This window comes from Prionailurus viverrinus, chromosome E3 (assembly GCF_022837055.1).
Source record: "Prionailurus viverrinus isolate Anna chromosome E3, UM_Priviv_1.0, whole genome shotgun sequence".
Lineage (NCBI taxonomy): Eukaryota > Metazoa > Chordata > Mammalia > Carnivora > Felidae > Prionailurus > Prionailurus viverrinus.
The window spans coordinates 38,820,998-38,839,338 of record NC_062576.1 but is presented as its reverse complement, the minus strand read 5'-3'; the positions used below and the strand labels follow the sequence as shown (position 1 = coordinate 38,839,338).

General features: G+C 50.4%; 1 protein-coding gene across 3 annotated transcripts in view; it reads right to left on the bottom strand.

The window, feature by feature from the left end:
- CREBBP (CREB binding protein) overlaps nucleotides 1-18,341 on the bottom strand; it is a 126,814-nt gene that overhangs the window by 6,314 nt on the left and 102,159 nt on the right. For all 3 annotated transcript variants that reach the window (XM_047837595.1, XM_047837598.1, XM_047837597.1), the window contains 9 exons: nucleotides 14,149-14,229; nucleotides 12,578-12,634; nucleotides 9,535-9,612; nucleotides 9,218-9,285; nucleotides 5,622-5,772; nucleotides 5,002-5,148; nucleotides 4,193-4,306; nucleotides 3,070-3,235; nucleotides 2,389-2,556 (listed from right to left, as the gene is read on the bottom strand). In XM_047837595.1, coding sequence (XP_047693551.1) covers nucleotides 2,389-2,556; nucleotides 3,070-3,235; nucleotides 4,193-4,306; nucleotides 5,002-5,148; nucleotides 5,622-5,772; nucleotides 9,218-9,285; nucleotides 9,535-9,612; nucleotides 12,578-12,634; nucleotides 14,149-14,229 — 1,030 coding nt within the window. The remainder of the gene's footprint in view (nucleotides 1-2,388; nucleotides 2,557-3,069; nucleotides 3,236-4,192; nucleotides 4,307-5,001; nucleotides 5,149-5,621; nucleotides 5,773-9,217; nucleotides 9,286-9,534; nucleotides 9,613-12,577; nucleotides 12,635-14,148; nucleotides 14,230-18,341) is intronic.

Sequence of the window (18,341 nt, the reverse complement as noted above, 5' to 3'; positions counted from 1 at the left end):
GGGTCTGGTCCAAAGAACTTCACTCTCAACAAGAGGGAGGAGAGGGGGAGAGACAGAGACGGAGCAGGAGACAGACACCCCGGGTGCCTGAGAGGGGGTCACTGAGGAAGCCCCCAGGCAAGTCTGAGAGTACCAAGCTGCCCTGGGAGCGCAGACCCCTTGTGGCATGTTGGCCGGGCCAGGGGAGGACGTTGGTGGAAAGTGAGAGCGCTGACTGAGCATGGGCTGTGGTTAACAAAGTCGCATCAACGCTGGTTCAGCCACCATCACACATGTGGGACGGGAGTGCAAGGTGGCAGCAGGACAGACCAGTGGAGTGTGGGGGACCCCGGATACCTGCTCGAGTTTTCTGTAAGCCTTCAAACTGTTCTAAACATTAAGCTGACTTTTAGGGGCACCTGGGTGGCTCAGTCAGTTACGTGTCCAGCTCTTGACTTCAGCTGAGGTCATGATCGCAAAGGATAGCATGGAGTCTGTTTGGGATTGTCTCTCTCCCTCTCTGCCCCTCCCCTACTCGCATGCATGTGCTCTCACACTCTCTCTCAAAATAAACTATTTAAAAAGTTAAAATTAAACTTACTTTTAAGAACTTAAATAGATTCACCGCACAAAATTCAGAAAATATAGCTAAATAATTTAAAAAATAAAAAGTTTTGTTTTGTTTTTTTTTGCTACCGAGAGCAACAAAATTTTGGATTTTCTTCTTGGAGTTGTGCCTATGCACATATGCGGGGGGAGGGGGGGGTCCCCCACGTGTGATGCCGCACTGTCTCGTCCCCACTGCTGCAAGCATCTCCCCATTTCGCCGCAGAGCAGCCCCATGGCCGAGCGCCGTCCGGAACGGGAGCCAACGCCTACCGTGAGGGTGAGGTGTCCCCAGGGCAGGACCCGCCTGCTGCTTCCGAGAACTGGACGCAGAGAACACGGACTCTCTCCAGCACGGGCAAGTCCCTTGCTGGGAACCACCACCAGGCCAGAGGTGGGCATGTTCTCCTCGGACAGGACACACAGCCGAGGCCTGTGTCCCCCTCAAGGAGCCCCTCTCTTCAGAAGCAGAAGCTGTGCTTGTGGCTGCTCCACCTTCCTCCCTGCTGTGAATCCCCTGCTCCCCGAACCCTGGGCTCGTGTTCTGACTCAGGCCACCTCCTCTCCGAGATGCAGGGCAGTGGCGGAGACAGAAGAGCCACTCAGCTGAGGCTCACAGCTCGGCTGTGCTCTCTGTCTTGCCGGAACTCCCAAGTTTCCACTAACATGTGGCACATCCTTCAAAGGTCTGCCCGCCAACAGGATCTCCTGCTATCCCCCCAGAGACCCTGGCGGGGCAGTGTGGTCATCAGAGGACAGATGACAGATCCCGCCTCCAGGGGGACCCCAACGAAAGGAAGTCGGGCCACCGTGCACCTGCGACACAGACCCCAGCTGAGGGCACAGCCCCTCACTCCTCGCGGGTGTTCACAGGCATCTCAGTACACAGCCAATTCCTGACTTCTTCCCCCAACGTGCTCTCCCCCCTCACCCCCTCCCTCATGCAGAGGCGCTGACGCAGCGGCTCAGACCCCGGACACAGCAGGGCCCAGAGCCGGGACGCTCCCTCACGGGCCAGAGAGCCGCTGCTCCTCCCCAAACACCCCATTAGCTCCTCACTGCCTCTACAGTCACGAACCAAATCGAAACTCCGGCCTCTCCTCACGCATCCCGAATGCAACACGCTTGCTTCCAACTCCAGCCCTCACACGCCTCCTCCTGTGGCCGGCGGCTCCTTACCTGGGGCAGCCTGGGCTTCTTCCCAGCAGCTCGGCCTCGGCCACTGCTCCAGACAGGCCCCGCGGGAGCACCAGCACCCGCCCGGTGGCGGCGCTCCCTTCCTTCCTGCTCCTGCTCCTGCTGCTGTCCCGGCGGCCCACCCCTCCCTCACTAGTTCTTCCTACTAGGACACGCCCCCACCCCCCCCACCCCGCCCTGAGGGCAGGGATGGAGTCTTCTCGAGTCACCACCGCACTGCCAAGCATGGAGCCCGTGCACGAAGGCAGCGCCAAGGTGGAGGGCTGGCACGTAACAACGCGGAAGAAAGAGGCCCGCCAACCGAGGGTCTTGTTCTCAGGGCAGGTCTGCTCGGCTCTGTCCGCCCGCCCCGCTCAGAGATGCCAGAGCAAGCATCTCCCATGTGCCTTCTCCTATGTGACGCGTCCCCAGCACCCATGTCTCAGCTCACCCCGCACGTAGCGTGGGCTGTGCCCCCCGGGCTCCAGTCCTGACCTGCGGTGGCTGGTGAGAAGGGGAGGGGGCACATACGAAAACATCAGCACGAAGAAGGCCACGGCCCGTGGGCCCGACGGCACGAATCCACGCGGCCTTCAGCGTGCAGCTGGGCCTGCGGGGTCTCTTTACCTCCGTGGTCTCACTGGCTGCACTGCTCTCCTCCTTCTTCCTCTCTTCTTCTTCTTGCTCCAACTCCTTAATGCTCTCCTCCAGCACATTGGGCCAGAAGTCACCCTCAAAATAGGGCAGCTCCTTGGCACTGGTGAGCCTGTCTTCGGTCGCTTGTTTGAAAATGTCCTGGAAAGTGAAGGAAGCACGTCCGTGAGAAGAGGGAACTGAGTGACGCTCCCGGGAGCAGGTGCAGGGGCCACGCCACCGGGAGAGGACGGGGCTGTGCGTCGTGACACACGAACAGCTGAGATCAGATTTCAACAGGCACCGCGGCTTTCAGAACACCAGCTAAAACTCCCGGTGGACTGCAAATAAAGGCTTCTATGTCTTTTGTCTACGCTCTTCTTTTTTTGAGAGAAAGAGAACACAAGCAGGGGACAGGGACAGATGGACAGAGAGAATCCCAAGTAGGCTCCACGCTCAGCTTGGAGGCCAACAAGGGGCTTCATCTCGCGACCCTGCGATCATGACCTGACTGGAAATCAAGATTCGGACGCTCAGCTGACTGAGCCACCCAGGTGCCCCAATCCTGTTACTTTCTCCTTCCTACTCCTCGTAGGTGAACGCAGTTCTAACGTGCGTGAGCGTGAGAGGAAGACACGCCATCCCGCCGCCACACCCTGTTTCAGCACCGGGTACCTTGTAGTCGTGAATGATCCGTTCTGCAAATGCCTTGTCCAGCATCTTCTTGTACCACTCCTGCAGGCGCTTTGGTTTGGGGATTTTCTGATCAGGGGGGTGGCAATGGAAGATATAGTCATCTCCTTCACTCGGGGGACAGGCCCAGATGTGTCCCGTTACGTACCTACGGGACACACAGACACAATTCAGATCAAAGTGGTGACTGAAAGCCTCCCTGCCTTCAAGGAGTAACAGGTGAGAAGCAGGGACCAAAGCAAGGAGGGAAATAACTAGACAAAAAGAAAAAACAAAGAAATTACCACAACACTTGTGGTAAAATGTAACAGGCTCAGAAAAGCTGCAGTGCAGGCCCAGTGCGCTGGGGGAGGAGTGTGCGGCCGGGCAAGACTGATCTGCAGCACACGAGGGCACGCCTGGAGCCGAGGCTCCAAGGGCACACGGTCAGCACGGGACAGGGCCCCAGGAGACGCGGCTCTCGGGTGTGTGGGAGGACTTACACCCAGGAACGCACTGCCTTTCCTAACCACTACTTCCTGTGCACCGGAGAGGCTGGGTGTTTCTCTCTAAGGGGCGAAAGTAAGAATAAATTGGTCATTTGGTTAGGGACCTATCAATCAAATACCTCTAACTTTTTCAAATTTTGCAAAAGAAAGTGACAGGTCTAGAACAGAGAAACAGAGATGTCCAGAAAGGCAAACATAGAGAGACAGAAAGCAGAAGAGGGGTCGCTGGGCGCAGGGGCGGAACAGGGTTAACAGTAAACGGGGGCAGGGATCCTACTGTGGGGAGGACAATGCTCAGAAACTGACTTATGGCCACAGCCACACCGCTCGGTGACATACCTAAAAATCATGGAAGTGTACGCCTAAAATAGGCAGCCTTTGTGATACATAAAATATGCCTCAATAAAATTAAGAAAATTAGAAAAAAGAGCAGGGCACAGAAGGCAGATCTGCATGGCCCCAAGGGAAGGGGGCCTTGGGAGACCATCGATCTAAGGACGTTAAAAGAAAAATACGTATGACTTAGGAAAAAAAATACTCATGTTATTTCGTAAAATACACAGTAAAAATTAAAGCTGGATTTTTTATTAGTTCTGAATAAAGTGGAGTAAACTCACCCCAATTTCTTCACGTATTCTAAATATCCAATAAGGATCTCATGGTAAACAGCGGTCCGGAGGCACCGGGGCCGGAAGAAATGAATACTGTCCAGATAAGATATGTATACACGCCTAGGGTGGGGAGGGCAAGCGGGAAGAAATTAATTCAGAGTTCAGGATACACCCCAAACTTGAAAGCAAACACCAACATCCAAAAAGCTCCAGAGACAAATTCTGTTTTGTAGCAGTTACACTGGCCACAGACAAGATGTAAGAAAACTCTCATCACCAACCACCACTGCCAATGAATGATCTCACTCATCGCTGAGCCGAGAAGCAGCAGGTTGCCCACCAGGACCGCCAGGGAGAGGCCGGGGCAGACTAAGAAACGCCACCTCCAAGTCCCTGTCACCTGGACTCCTGACTGAGCGTGAAAGAACTCTGGATAGAGGTTACAAGGTGGGGGCCCGTGGAGGAATCCCCAGCCCTTCTCTGTGGGCTCACCTGCCCCAGGTAAGACAGGGACAATGGCAAGACCAGGACCGGAACTCGTGAGTACTCACAACATAGAACAGGCTCTCATCAGTCATCAAAACCCTTCACTTCTCATTGGCTTAGGGTTAAACTACACTAACCAGCTTGGTCAGTTAAGCGTGGCTTATTTGATTTAAAGCCAGTTCTGAAGCACATGGCTTCTCTACAATATCTGGGGGCCCGGTCTGCTGAGCCGCACGGGCCCATTAACGCGCACCGGAGAAGAAGAGGAGGAGGAGGAGGAGAAGGAGGAGGGGGAGGAGGAGGAGGAGGACGACGACAACGATGACTACCTTGTGTTTGGAGGGGGGCAATCGGAGCCGTACTCTTGCACGTGCATCCCAAAGAAGCACACATCCACTCCGTCAATTTCCTCAAAAGCAAAGAGTGCTTTGGTTCGATACGGGAAAGATTCAGACATTTCCCCGGAATCCACAAACCTGGAATAAAAGAGCCTGAGATTTGCACGTGTCATCACTTCCCGGATGCTTTACAAACAAGACCCTCGGCCCTGAGTCCGCTCCGTGCACAGGAGCAGGAGGCCTGGTCACCTCCTCTGACTGCTGGCCCCAGTGCTTAGCCCAGGCAGACAAGCTGTGACCCTATTCTCTGTGACACAGTCTCAGTCAGAAATTTTACGTCCGCTAATGAATGCGGAATATGGAGAGAAGGGCTCACTGTACATTATATGCTGAAAAACCTTTAAATTCTACAAACTCCCAGTTTAATCTTTTAGTAATCTCCTCACCCAATGTGGGGCTCTAACTCACAAGCCCGAGATTAAGAACTGCGTGGTCTTCAGACTGAGCCAGCCAGGCCCTGAAACCTTGCCAGAAAGCAGGGCTTTTGTTAACCAGGTACGGTGACCCCTCAAAGAACACTTCAGAAAACAGCACAACATGTGCACACAAACCGTGACTTCATCCCAGGCTTGACCTCCACAGTCTTGTCTGAGCTGGCCACCACCCGGACAAAGACCTCCCCGGCTTCGGGATGATTCTGTCGCCGCAAAAACTTGTTGACTCGGTCTTCCAAGTGGTTGCCCAATCGCGTGGTCTGTAGTCCTGCAAAGTCCAGAGCAAGCAGGTGAGGGGGCTTCGCATGGGCTGTGGGGAAGGTGGCTGAAGCCAGAGAACCCACCTTTCTCTTTCAGTGCAGTCTGACACTCTATGGATTAACGTTTTCCAAATCCAGAAGGGAACTAGCTTGTCCTATGTGGTAAGCATTTCATAAGGGAAAGGTGGACTTGGGACCTCAGGCACTCCGCACGCTGACAAGTGCTATCATTTAAATGCCCACATATTTCCATCTTTTTCTAGACACAAGGGCAGAAGAGCCACAAAGGCAGACTAAAGGCTGTGGGGCAAAGCAGAGGGAGCACACACAGGGGCCCCACTGAGCCCACCTCCTGCCTCCCGTGCCCAGGCCCTGGTGAGAGTGCCCCCACAAGTCTGCCCATGGCCAGAATCCACACTGCACGAACTCTGCCTTCCCCGAAGGGCAGGGCATACCTCTCCCCTTCCTGCCCAGCTCGAGGGAGTCCCGCATGCAGCCTCATACAGCCTTTGGAACGCATCCCAGATGGGAGCCCACAGGGCATCACTACCTACATCAGCCCTAGACCCCCTCCACACCCTCTCTCTCCCGGGGACGCCCCAGGCGTGGCCACTGTGACAGGAACACTGGGCACAGCAGAAAAACTCTTTGCACAAGGGGAAAAGACTAGAAGAAAAAGCTACAGAAGGTTAACGCTGATAATTTTCTTTATATTCATTGATTTTTAAAATACTACATAATGAGAAATATTTTTAAAAAGTTATCTGGGATTTTATAAGATTCCTTACTAAGAAGTATCTGGAACATTTAGAAGGACTTTCTAAATTCCATTTTTGTGCAATAAACACAGCAATGGTGGAGTTTTTCTTGTATGTAAGTTGTACCTCCGTAAAAGTGATTTAAAATGAAAAAACTACCATGACCAGGAAATAAAAACCCCCACAGAAAACAAAGAACTTGACAAGTTTCACCAATGAGGGGAGAGCGGATTTATGATCTATCCCACACTCTGGCGAAGACACACGGCATGCACAGCTGCCTCATTACTCTGTGAGTGGCGGCGGGGCGGGGGGGACCCTCGTGTTTATGCCCCTGTGCTGCTGAGCACGGCCTGTCCCCCTCACAAGGCGCTTTCCAATCCTGAAAGGCAGGACACAGCTACGAAGGGCCACCTGCCACGGTCCAGTGTCTGCCCTTCCCTTGTGAAAACAGGACCTCACACTGTGATTTTCAAATAGCAAACGGAAGAATAAACCTTTAAAGTTAGGTCTTTACTTTTTCCTTCAAATCACCTGAATGACCTGTATTAAAAAAAAAGTTTCAAATGAGACAACACAGGACCACTGGGAAGATGGAGAGGCGCCCTCCGAAGAGCCCCAGTGAACACAGGGGTCCCCTGGGCAGAAGAGGGGCTGCTCGTGCAGAGGCGGTCCCCACAGGAATGATTTCGGGGAGCGCCACGCCCTCCCTGTGTGTCATGCACAGTTCTACCTCGTTCCGCTACGCTTCCCAGTTTCCCGCTCGTTTTCCCTTCCCGGGGGCCCGCCTTATGCCGCGGGGCCTGCCGCACACACGTCGTCACACATACGTGCAGACAACTTTGGGGGATACGGGGGTAACAGTGTCAATGCAGAGTCTAGAAACCAACGTCCTGAATCGTAGTCTCCCTTTCCCCCAGGCTTTCAATGTGCATTTTCACCCAAACCACGTGACGGGGACTTTTCTGTCCCTTTACGGGCTCAAATCCTTTGGTGTCTGCTTTCTGACGTCGGGGTCGCCCCATCTCCAGGGAGGCCTCTCACAACCCTGCACAGGGGCTCTGGCTCGGGGGCGTCTCCAGTGGTCCTTCCTCCCTCTACCCGGCTGGGCTGCGTGCGCGGTCCCAGGCAGGGAGGGGCCCGGGGGATAGTGGCTGACTCGACGGAGGTACGGGGCTGGCACAATTGCACACGCGGCAGCCTGTCCTTTGCAGCCTACAGACCCTCGCAAAGGCTGTGCTCACACGTCTGCGCCAAGGGGTGTAGGGGTGGCCAGACTTCCGAGGTCCTCTTCTGTCACTCAGTCTTATGTGTCTCTGACGCTAAGGCTCACCTCGTAGGCCTGCTCTTGGGCTTTTCTGTCCCCCTCCGCCACCAGCCGCAACTGCTCTCCTACCCAGGCCCAGCTCTCCTGGCAACTGTGCTTTGGTCATGAGGCTCTGGTCCAGCAAGGTGTTTCTAGGCTGCTGACTGCTTGAGCGATCTCACTCAGAACAGACGCTCTAAAGCAGGGGTTCTCACCTGAGGACAACTGTGCCCCCGGCCCCGGGGGAACATGTGGCATTTCTGAAGGCCATTTCTGATGGCCGCCACTCAGGGGGGCGGGGGTAGTGTTACTGGCATTTAGTGGGTAGCAACCAGAGATGCTCCTAAATTCCTACAGAGCATAGGACAGCCCCCATAACAAAGAGTCATCGGGGCCCTGAATGTCAATGGTGGCTCAGCTGAGAAACCCTGAGCTAAAGAAAAGCATTACAACAGTTTGGGAGTTTATCGGCATTTCAATAGGCTTTACAAGAGCGAGGTTAAGTTATAGGATAATTGTGCATTTTGGTAACAACAGTCTTTACCTGTTACCACTGAGTTGGGAAGCCCTTGGAGTGGCTTCCTCCTGGCCTGCTCCCCCCCCCCCCGGCAAGGGATCTCTCTTTCCTGCTCCCTGCCCCTCAGAGGCCCTGGCTCTCACTGGGGATGCCTCGAGCAGTGTGCTAGCCGTCTGCCCTGCTGGGGAGCACCGGGCAAGTGGGCTGTCAAGGCGCTGCTGCAGGTGGCTTTTTTACTCGGGGTTGCTGTGAACTCGGCAAAGGACAGTTCGGGAATGACACGCTGTGCAAGGGGCTCCTAGCCCTCGAGAACCGGGTCGACAAAGATCACGATGGAAAAGGAGGCTATCTCCAAAAGAGTCAAGACTACCCATGAAGACTTGAACTTCAAGTCGCAACGGGCTGCTCTCTACTGTGGAAGGACACCAGCTGCCCCCTAAACACAGCAGCAAAACGCATAACCAGTCCTCAGGCAGACCAGGCTCTGCCAGTCCCAGCAGAGAGGGCCACGCAACTGCCCCGTGTGGCCCAGGGCTGAGCGTGCTGGTCACAACAGGATGCCAGAGTGGGGTGTCTATGTGTGTGTTGGCGGGGGTCAGATTTCTGAGCTACCTGAAAAGGATCTGCTGACGCATTTTCTCTCAGAGCTTTCTAAATTTTCACGTAGAGCACGAACGGACCGTAAATCCGGTTTTCAGGCAAAGATCAGGCCCAATGATTCCATTTAGCGGTGCTAGAAAGTGAACTTGGCACAGACCCCCGGACAAATGTACCCCACAGTCACGTACTGAGAGGGGCTGAAGGAAGACCAGGGAGCGGGAACAAGCACCTCACGCACAGATGGGGGAACAAAAAACCTTTCCACAACTTACTCTTCGCACTGAACTTGTTTTCTTTCCGAGTTCTGCCAGTTTTCTTCAGGCAGTTGTCGCACACGAAGCTGTAAAAGAACGGGTGTGATCAGATCGCATAAAATAGTCTCGCCACCAAGACATGCGGCTTAAGTGCTTTGCTGGCAGCATCATTCACAAGTGAAGGGGCAGAGTGCTTTGAGCCCACAGTCCCAGCAGGCAGACGCTGAGGACACAAACTGAGAAGGAGCTGCTGTCGGCTTCACTGCAGGCCCCTCCCTCCACTTCGCGCAAAGGCTTTTCCCAAGATCACAGGAAATGACCAGGAAATTACTCACCCCGAAGGCCAAATGATGTCATAGTGCAGAACACAAATCTGATGCATCTTCCGGCCACACTCCTTGCAATCGACAAAACTGGAAGACAAAGAGAGTGTGCTGTAATGCACATGGAAACATACAAGGGAGCTGTCCAAGGGAGCCGTCGGCAGAAGCTTGGGTACCACGTTCACACCTTGTCCTCTGATCACTTCCAGTGTCTGTGGCACTCATGAATGCCTCTGCTGATTGCTTCAGCTGTATTTTACTTTATCCTTTCCCTACGCCCAACATGAGGCTTGAACGCACAACTCCAAGATCAAGAGTCACTCACGGTACCAAATGAGCCAGCCAGGCACCTCTGATTCAGCCGTATTTTAAAAATGCACAGGCACAATATTTTCTGTGAGAAAGCTGGGCTCCTCCACTTCCCTGTACAAATGCCTATGCCTTGCTTCTCCCAATCTCCTTTGCAATCAGAAATGAAACTTCACTTTCAAAAACTGCTATGAAAGAGGCGCATTTTACAGGCCAGTATTTCTGATATTACTACGCGTTTCCAAGACCAGTGCCTGCACATGTGTAAACAGACTCAAATAACCGAGAACAACACTTGCACGTTAGAAACACTTGCTCTTACGCCGAGGTACAGGAAGCATCTGCTCCGAGTCAGTCACAAAGGTGGGAAGCGCTAAGCTGACTGGCAAGCGACAGCCTTTGTTCGAGTCAGCACTGGACAGCAGGGGCGAGGTGCTACTCACCCAGCCCCCACTGCGGCTCACCTGGCTTGTCACCTCAGCCAGGAATCTTAGTTGCCAACACTCGTGGATGCGCAAACCTGTTTCCTCAGCCACCCGCTTAACCACCACCACACCTTACGTATGGAGGAATGCTGAGGACTAGAAGGCACCACACCTCCTCCAACTCTGCTAAGTTCCAGCTCTTCCTATCAGCCTTGATGCTGAGCCCGGTAACCTGACGTACACTCTCGACACTGCCTTGAATCCTGGGCCCCCATCTCTCTTCTGCCCCTGCTGAGCAAGCCTTCAGCCATGGATCCAGTCTAACTCTGCCTCTCTGTTCCTATTTGGTCAGGACGGGGAAAGGACACACATGTGCAAAACTGTGTACAACAGCAGCACGAGTGCCTAGTTCATGGCCTGCCAGCACTCTGCAGCATCCTGTGCTGTCGTGACCGCCACCACCACCCCCCGCCTCCCATGGCTGCTCCGTCTGGACCTTGCTCTTTGCCTCTAGTGCTGCCTTGCCCCCAACCAGCTCCTTCTCTGAAACCTCAGCAGTGGGGCTCATACTCTGTGTTAGGAATTTAAAGGGTCACCAGGCAACAGTTCCCTGTTTCTGTGCCCCCTCCAAAGATACTCCACTCTCAATGTTTTCCCATGTGACGGAAGAGGACTATCAAAAAAAAGAAAGAAAGAAAGAAAGAAAGAAAAAAGTATGTGCTAGGGGCGGCTGGGTGGCTCAGTCAGTTAAGTGTCCAGCTCTTCCGTTCGGCTCAGGCCATGATCTCACGGTTTGTGGGTTTGAGCCCCGTGTCAGGGTCACTGCTCTCAGAGCGGAGCCTGCTTGGGATCCTCTCTCTGCCCCTCTCCTACCTGTGCTCTTTCTCTCTCAAAATAAACAACAACAAAACTATGCTCTAGACCTCATTCTATCAATTTTCAATTTCATCCTCTCCCCACGAACCATTATTAACCACGTGGCTGGCTCCCGTTCCCATGTTTCCTGTTCATGCACAAGCATCTCAGCGGCCACCTAGATGGTCCCCTTCCTCACCCGCACAGTGTGGTTTCTCCTACCAAGAGGTGCTCCTTTATTTAGGTCAAGCTTCTACTTTCTGCCTGAGCTGTTGCTCTGAGTCTCTTAACTAGCTTCCTACTGGAAAGCAAAGTCATTTCCTGGCCTGGTGAATCCACCTCACAGATCCAGGATGATCTTTCCACAGCAGAAACCAATGAAGTCCTTCAAAACCTCCAGGGCACACAGAGGAGATCCGTATGTCAAAGAACAGTGTAAGTGGCCCTTCACCCAGTGCAGAGGAGGTTCACATAATGTGAACAACGGACACAGAACATCAGGACAGACGATCCACTGGTGATGAAAAATACGGGGCACAGCCTCCTCACGCACCAGGCACTGTGCTGAGGCTGGAGCTCGAGTAGCTGCCGTGCCCTCCCCTACTGCCTGGGCACTGCTGCTGGGAAAGCCCGGGTGAGCTCCCAACAGGAAAACCCTTCAAAATGAGCCCCTGGTGCAAAGTCTCCATCTTCCACTGCAGCATTCGACCCCCACCCCCACCCCCCCGCCCCCAGAGCTGGGGCGTTGGGACCAAGGGAAGGAGGACCTATCTCTCGGCTCCCAAACATCCCATGGTGTTGGAGCCTGTGCTCACCGAAGCAACAGAACACAATGGGCACCTCCACACGCTGGGGTGCTCTGAGCACTTGGCTTTAGGGACCTGGAGACACTGCCACATGGAAGGAACTCTGAAGCCTCTTTAGGGGTTATCGCAAAGCAAACTTTGCAAAAGAAGCATCCTCACTGACCAGTGGAGACAACAAGAGGATCTGACAATGGCCTTTGGAAATACACCAAAGTGGCAAGAACATACGCCAGGCCTCCTGTTACTCGTTTTTAAACAGTCGTTTCTAAAAAGTTTCCTTTCTGAAATTTCCCTTTAAAAGGTGTTAGTGCTACCCCAGCAAATATTCATATCTTTAGTCTCTAAAGAGTCACACTAAACGGCCTCTCAATAACCATGACGACGGAGTTAGCAGAAAGGTTCTGAGAGAACCAAAGCATCCATCTGATGTCATTGCTGTTAAAATTCAGGAACGGGACAGGATGCTGCAGAGACATACATATTTTGTTTGAGGTAAAAAGAATGCATATCTGAAATAACTTCACACAGAGAATCCCACCCAGGGCAACCCACTCCCAACATTCCAAAGGGGCCTTCTCCTGCAGGCCCGTCACAAGGAGGGATTTTCCCGATCTGAAGCTTAAAATCCAAAAGTCAGAAAGAAATCGCTTATCTACTCACGGTTCAGGATCTAAGGTATCATTTTTCTTCTTTTCAAACTGATCCTTTGAAATTGTCCTTGTTTAAAAAAAAAAAAGGGAAGAAAGAAAACTGTTAATTAACTAAATGTATTTCTTGAGCATGAACTACAGGGTCTGTGGGATATTATTTTATAACTACTTTTTCAAATAAAAAGTAAATAATGGTCAGCTGAAATCTCAAGTATAAAACTTATTTCCACAGAAAGTACTATCATATGTTTTTCTCTATCTGCCTTGGATATTTCCTCCCAACTATCACCAGGACTTATTATAAGATTTAATTAAGACTAGTCAAAATATGATGCCAAAATCGTGTTGAGACCCAAAACTATAAACTGTCAATTCAATCTGTACGGTGAATGACTCCTGGATCTGACTGATAATTGGCATGATCAACTCTTGTAATGGTAACTGAATTAGATGACACAAGATCAGCATCTACTTGGGGATATTTGACTTATTTTTAAAGAACTGAGTATTTGGTTTCTATACGGTCCTTTTGTTATGATCAGTGTATATGCGAATTATCTCTGATTCACAGAGTTATATAAGCCAATTATTAACCACGAAATTGGACCAAAGTGTTAGAATTACAAGGGACGTAAAAATAAACTGAATGCAGAGAAGGTCTGTCATGTCAGTTTGTATGTCTCACTAGTGGCCACGATTTGTTCTGCGTCTGGATAAAGTAAAGCTGACGTGCAGAGTCCATGGCCACTGCTTGGGTGAGAAGCCTTCCCACCGGTGGTGGACAGTCACACTAGCAGGGCAGGAGTCATGACAGAGTCAGGAGAAAAGAGAGAACCACAAGATGCTGGCAGCCCTCGGCAGACCCGGTGGCCGGCAGGCTTTCGGTATCTCAAGCACGTGCACGAGTTGACCATTCAACTGGTGGGTTCGCCTCTTCTGGCCACATTCTATGTGACCGCTCAGAGGTGAACTCCATCAAGGGATAAGCTTTGGGGAGGAAAAGGTGAACTCAGTGCAGGAATGAATGGACCAACTCAGGCCTGTGCACGCTGGAGCAAGTGCCACACCTCCAGCCACAAGGAGGCAGGTTTACCCTCCGGGGTCTCACTGCCTTCCGTCACAGGCTCTGCAGCTTAGAGGACAGACAGTTCAGTAGAAGATCGGAAGAATGCTAAAGACGGGGTATGTACACACGATTCGTTTTTCGTCACTGCCAGTTCTGTCAAAGGGAACTGGTTTCTTAGGTCTAAGTGAAAATTTACAATTTCCCCAAAGGGAGGAGGACCACCACCAGGAAAAAGCAGGAGTTTTAAAGGAAGAGACACAGTGAGGTCAACAGAGACCAGTCCACTGCTGCGGAGGCTACGGGTGTCACAGTCTTGTGAGGAGGGAAGAATGTGGAGGTGGCAGCCGTGTCTAGCTGAAGAGCTACATTCTGACGCAGCAACGCGGGCGTGGCAAATATGAAAAAACACATCACCCGGAAGTCAAAATGGAAGAGGTGCTTCCCTTTTAATCGCGGACAAGAGGGACAAAACAATTACGAGTCAACCCCGAGAAAAATTACAGCATAGTACTTACGTCTGGGGTTGTGAAGGGTCGTCACCCAGGGTAACATTCTCCCCCTGGATCTCTGTGAAACACTTCTCACAGAAATGATACCTGTCAGCAAGAAGGCCATACTTGGGTGAACTGGTCCATCATAACACACAGCCACCCAAGCAACGAAGCCACCAATCAGAGCAGGGCAGATCACCACGACGAAGGGGGGGCGTTGTTGGTTGATTGATGGGTCAGTGAGGACAATGGAAGGAACAGGGGCAGGTGGGGAAGGGCAGGATTAGAGAACAGGGGAGGGAACAAATAGCACAGACATGAAGGTAAGACGCAAACACCGAGACAACACAGAGCAGAAAGCCAAGGCAAAGCTTGATTAGCATTCGGTCTCACTGCACACATCACAGGCCATCATCACTAACAACGGCTGGGCTCGGGCCAGCTCCGAGATGCAAACGTTTTCAAGGAGTTGTTAATACTAGAATTGCAAGGAGCCTCAATTTAGGAGTTCGAATTTTGTTATTACTTCAGAGAAAATCAAATATAACTCCAGGGTTTGCGATGGAGAAGTTTTACTTCGAACAAAACAGTCTGACAAAGGCCTTAAAAAAGCAATTATTTTTCAAAACGGAAAATTTATGCTTGACAGCAATGCACAGATTTTATTTCCGGTATTAAGCCAGATCTTTTAAAGGTATGAAAATGTTGGGCACGCAGAACCGGTTTTAATTTTTTTCCTGTTATTTTTCTCACGTTAATCACGTCGTTAAATGAGTTAAAATACGAATGAAACCAAATCCATATTCTGGACAAACATTTAACAGAAATGCAGTCGGGGTCAAAGACTTTCCAGCCATTTATCAGTACGAATGTACAGAGAAAAAAAACTGTGATATATTGTATAAACAATACAATATATGTAAATCCATGAACAATCAATCTCAAAGACTTTGAAAATTCAGTTCTAAAGCTTTGGTTTAAACTGTTTGGTACTGGGACCAATCATTCACCAATCTGAGATCCTCAGTGATTGACTGCTCTGACTTGGTGACAATCCAAGTTAAGCAAATTTGGAAAGTTGATCTTTATAGCACAATCTGCATTTGAGAAATTATCCATCACCCCAATTTCTTGTAAGATAATACAAGCCTGGGCTCAAGCTATCCAAGAAGAACAATTAAAATAAAAACTCTTAAATGTTTGGAAAGGAGACGAATGAGAAATCAACAGAAGTGCAGGCTGACGCTGCATCAAACAAGATGAGCACACAAGAATACTGTAAAAATAAACAAGCCGAATGGAGGTGAATTCACAAGCGAAAAGGATGAGTAGAAGGTAGTGGCAGCAGCACAACAAAATGCGGTTTTAGTGCTCAAAACTACGTCTACAAGATGCCAAGAGGATTAGTGTTAAAGACACTGTGACGAGACTCGGAGTGCCACACCGCACGGACACGCGCAGGGGACGCGGCAGCTCGCAGGGTCACTCACGCACGCGCACGCGCACACACGCCTTCAAGGACGGAGGCGCAGGCCCCCACCCGGCCGTCTGTCTCCATTCCTGCTCACATCAGTCCCCGGCGAGTTCTAATTCTAGTCTTAATTACACACACTAAGCCATTCAGTCTGCTGGACTTCACCGACTAAACACACAGAGTCAATTAAAAGCACAAAACTTCAGAGTGCAGCATCTCAAAATGGTCCGATCTTTCCGTCTGTCGATGAAGGCATGACAGACTCACTGTGGGGAGGAACTGGATTAATGAAAGTTTCTTCCCGGGACCAGTCTACTTGTGATGATCCAATCAATGAATTCTGCCAAGAGTAAAAACTCTGAGCAAGAACAAACAGATAAATATTGCTGTTTAAAAATATCTACATCTATGTTTTTGTTTTGTTTTGTTTTGTTTTGTTTTCTGAATCAACTAGAACAAGATGCTGGCTATTCACTATTTTGGAAATGTTCTTACAGAGCCTTAAGTCACGTGGTAAACAGGATTTCCATGTGAAGGAGGGCGTGATCGTCACTGGCAATTAAAGTGCAGAAACCATAAACCAATTCAGGGGCAAACAGAACAATATGCAAAAAAGATACCCCCCTCAACATGAACTATTTCTCTTTTAAAAATAAAACTTGTAGGGGTGCCTGGGTGGCTCAGTCGGTTGAGCGTCTGACTTCAGCTCAGGTCATGATCTCAAACTCCATGAGCTCGAGTCCCGTGTCAGGCTCTGTGCTGACAGCTCAGAGCCTGGAGCCTGCTTCAGATTCTGTGTCTCCCTCTCTCTCTGCCCCTCCCCTGCTCATGCTCTGTCTCTCTCTGTCTCAAAAATAAATAAAAACATTTAAAAAAATAAAAATAAATAAAAATAAAACTTGGAATTGAGTGTTCCAATTCATTTTATGATCAAGCATACAGCTACCGCCGGCTAGCGAAAAGGGGAACTGGTCTGGAAGTGAAATCGCCACAATAGTTACACGTGAGGCAAAACGGCTTTAAGATCCTGGACAGACTCTTAGCCCTTATTCAAGCAGGACATCAAGCCCAGCGACATCCAGGAAACAAGAACCATCAGCCCATCACTCTCCGGCGGAGGAAACTAGCCCGGAGCAAAGCCCTGATGCCTTAATGGCAGACCCCAGTGATGCTGGAAGCCTACACCCTCCATGGGCAACTAACCCGGATCTCCAAAGCACCTCCGGGATGGAAACTGGGAGGCACAGAAACAGTGTGTGTCCCAAAGCAAGTGGAGACACTGGAGAATCGAACGTGCTGGGTTTGAGAAGGGTCCTGAGAGGCGGCAACAGTCTGGAGAAGGGGCACAGCCACCCACTGGTCAAGTCTGCTGAAACTGCCCTGGCAATCACTGGGGGACACACTGGAATGCCACACTGTCCCCCCCTTTATTACCTAGTCCAAACTTTATTCCCCCTAAAAATACAGAATGGTTCAGAAAGTCACTTTTCAATCTTAAGAGCCTCGTTGACACTCTGCCTTGTGTGAAGAAAGCAACCAGATGAACATGGAACTGCAAAGGAGAAATACTTCACGTAATCCAACAACGATGTGCATGTGGGTACCTAAAATTAGCACAATATGATTGCGTAGTTTCTCTGTAAGGGTAATTTAATGTATGGAGTAAATTTTCAAATGCAGATTGTTTTAAGTACCATAATAGTATACAAAAATAACTGGGATATCTAAAGATAGTATCTGAAAAATTTATACACAAGTTTTCCCAACATGAGTTTCAAATATTCAAAGCATGGAAACAAGTGAAGACGGGTTTACATGCTAGTTTATATCAGTTTCACTTGTTCAAGTGGTCTGTAGGACATCCTATTGCTCGAGGTGCCCAGTTTAGGACAAGGAGTGCCAAAACAATTATTTGTGAGAACACCACGGTGTTCACAAGTAGTCAGAGATGCAAATAAAAACTTAAGCAGTTAAGATGTTCATCGTGGAGTGAGGCCACTGCTTTCTTAGCATTACAGCACGTTAGTCTCTGCAAGCACAGTGTCCTAGGAAGCAGGCCTTGCAAGATTCAGTGAAGGAGCGGGATGCCTACGCTTTAGGCCAGAACTTTATTTCTGTCTCTACTCGTAAGAAAAACACTTTTGTTCAGTAAAGATGAAATTCTACACAAAAATAAAACTGGACATCTCAGATCTTCCCAAACAACCCCATGGCTGTGCTCCCCGAGTAACCTCCTGCCAGAGAGAAGTGTGCCTTGATCCTATCAGTTCTATTGAAATTAATTGCTCTCAAATGAGCAAATCAGTAAAGGCAGGGTCCCAAAGGACATAGGAACAGTGAAACAACAATGAAAAGGCCCCCAAATTTTAGAAATGGAAGCAAGCAACCTGCTGTCTGTTCTTCCTTCTAGACCCAAACCACGTTGGGCACTCAGCAGCGGGGGCATTTTTCAGGAAACAGGTAACTGAAATCTGTTCTCTTAAAGTTTCCCAACTTTATTTTGCTTGGCACGTAAGTTTCCAAAGTGAATTCCTGTTCATCGTTTCACGGAGACTGACAACCGAGGTTGTTAGGGAAGGTGTTATTGTGCTTGTATCATGAACAAGAAGGTAAAACTTCATACGTTATGGGACATGCCAAAGGTCAGGGGGCTAGAACTGTAGCTAAAAGGGCCAGAAGTCCCACAAGAGCACTTGTCAGTACAGGAGAGATTCCATCAAGAAGGAACTATGGTATTATTTCA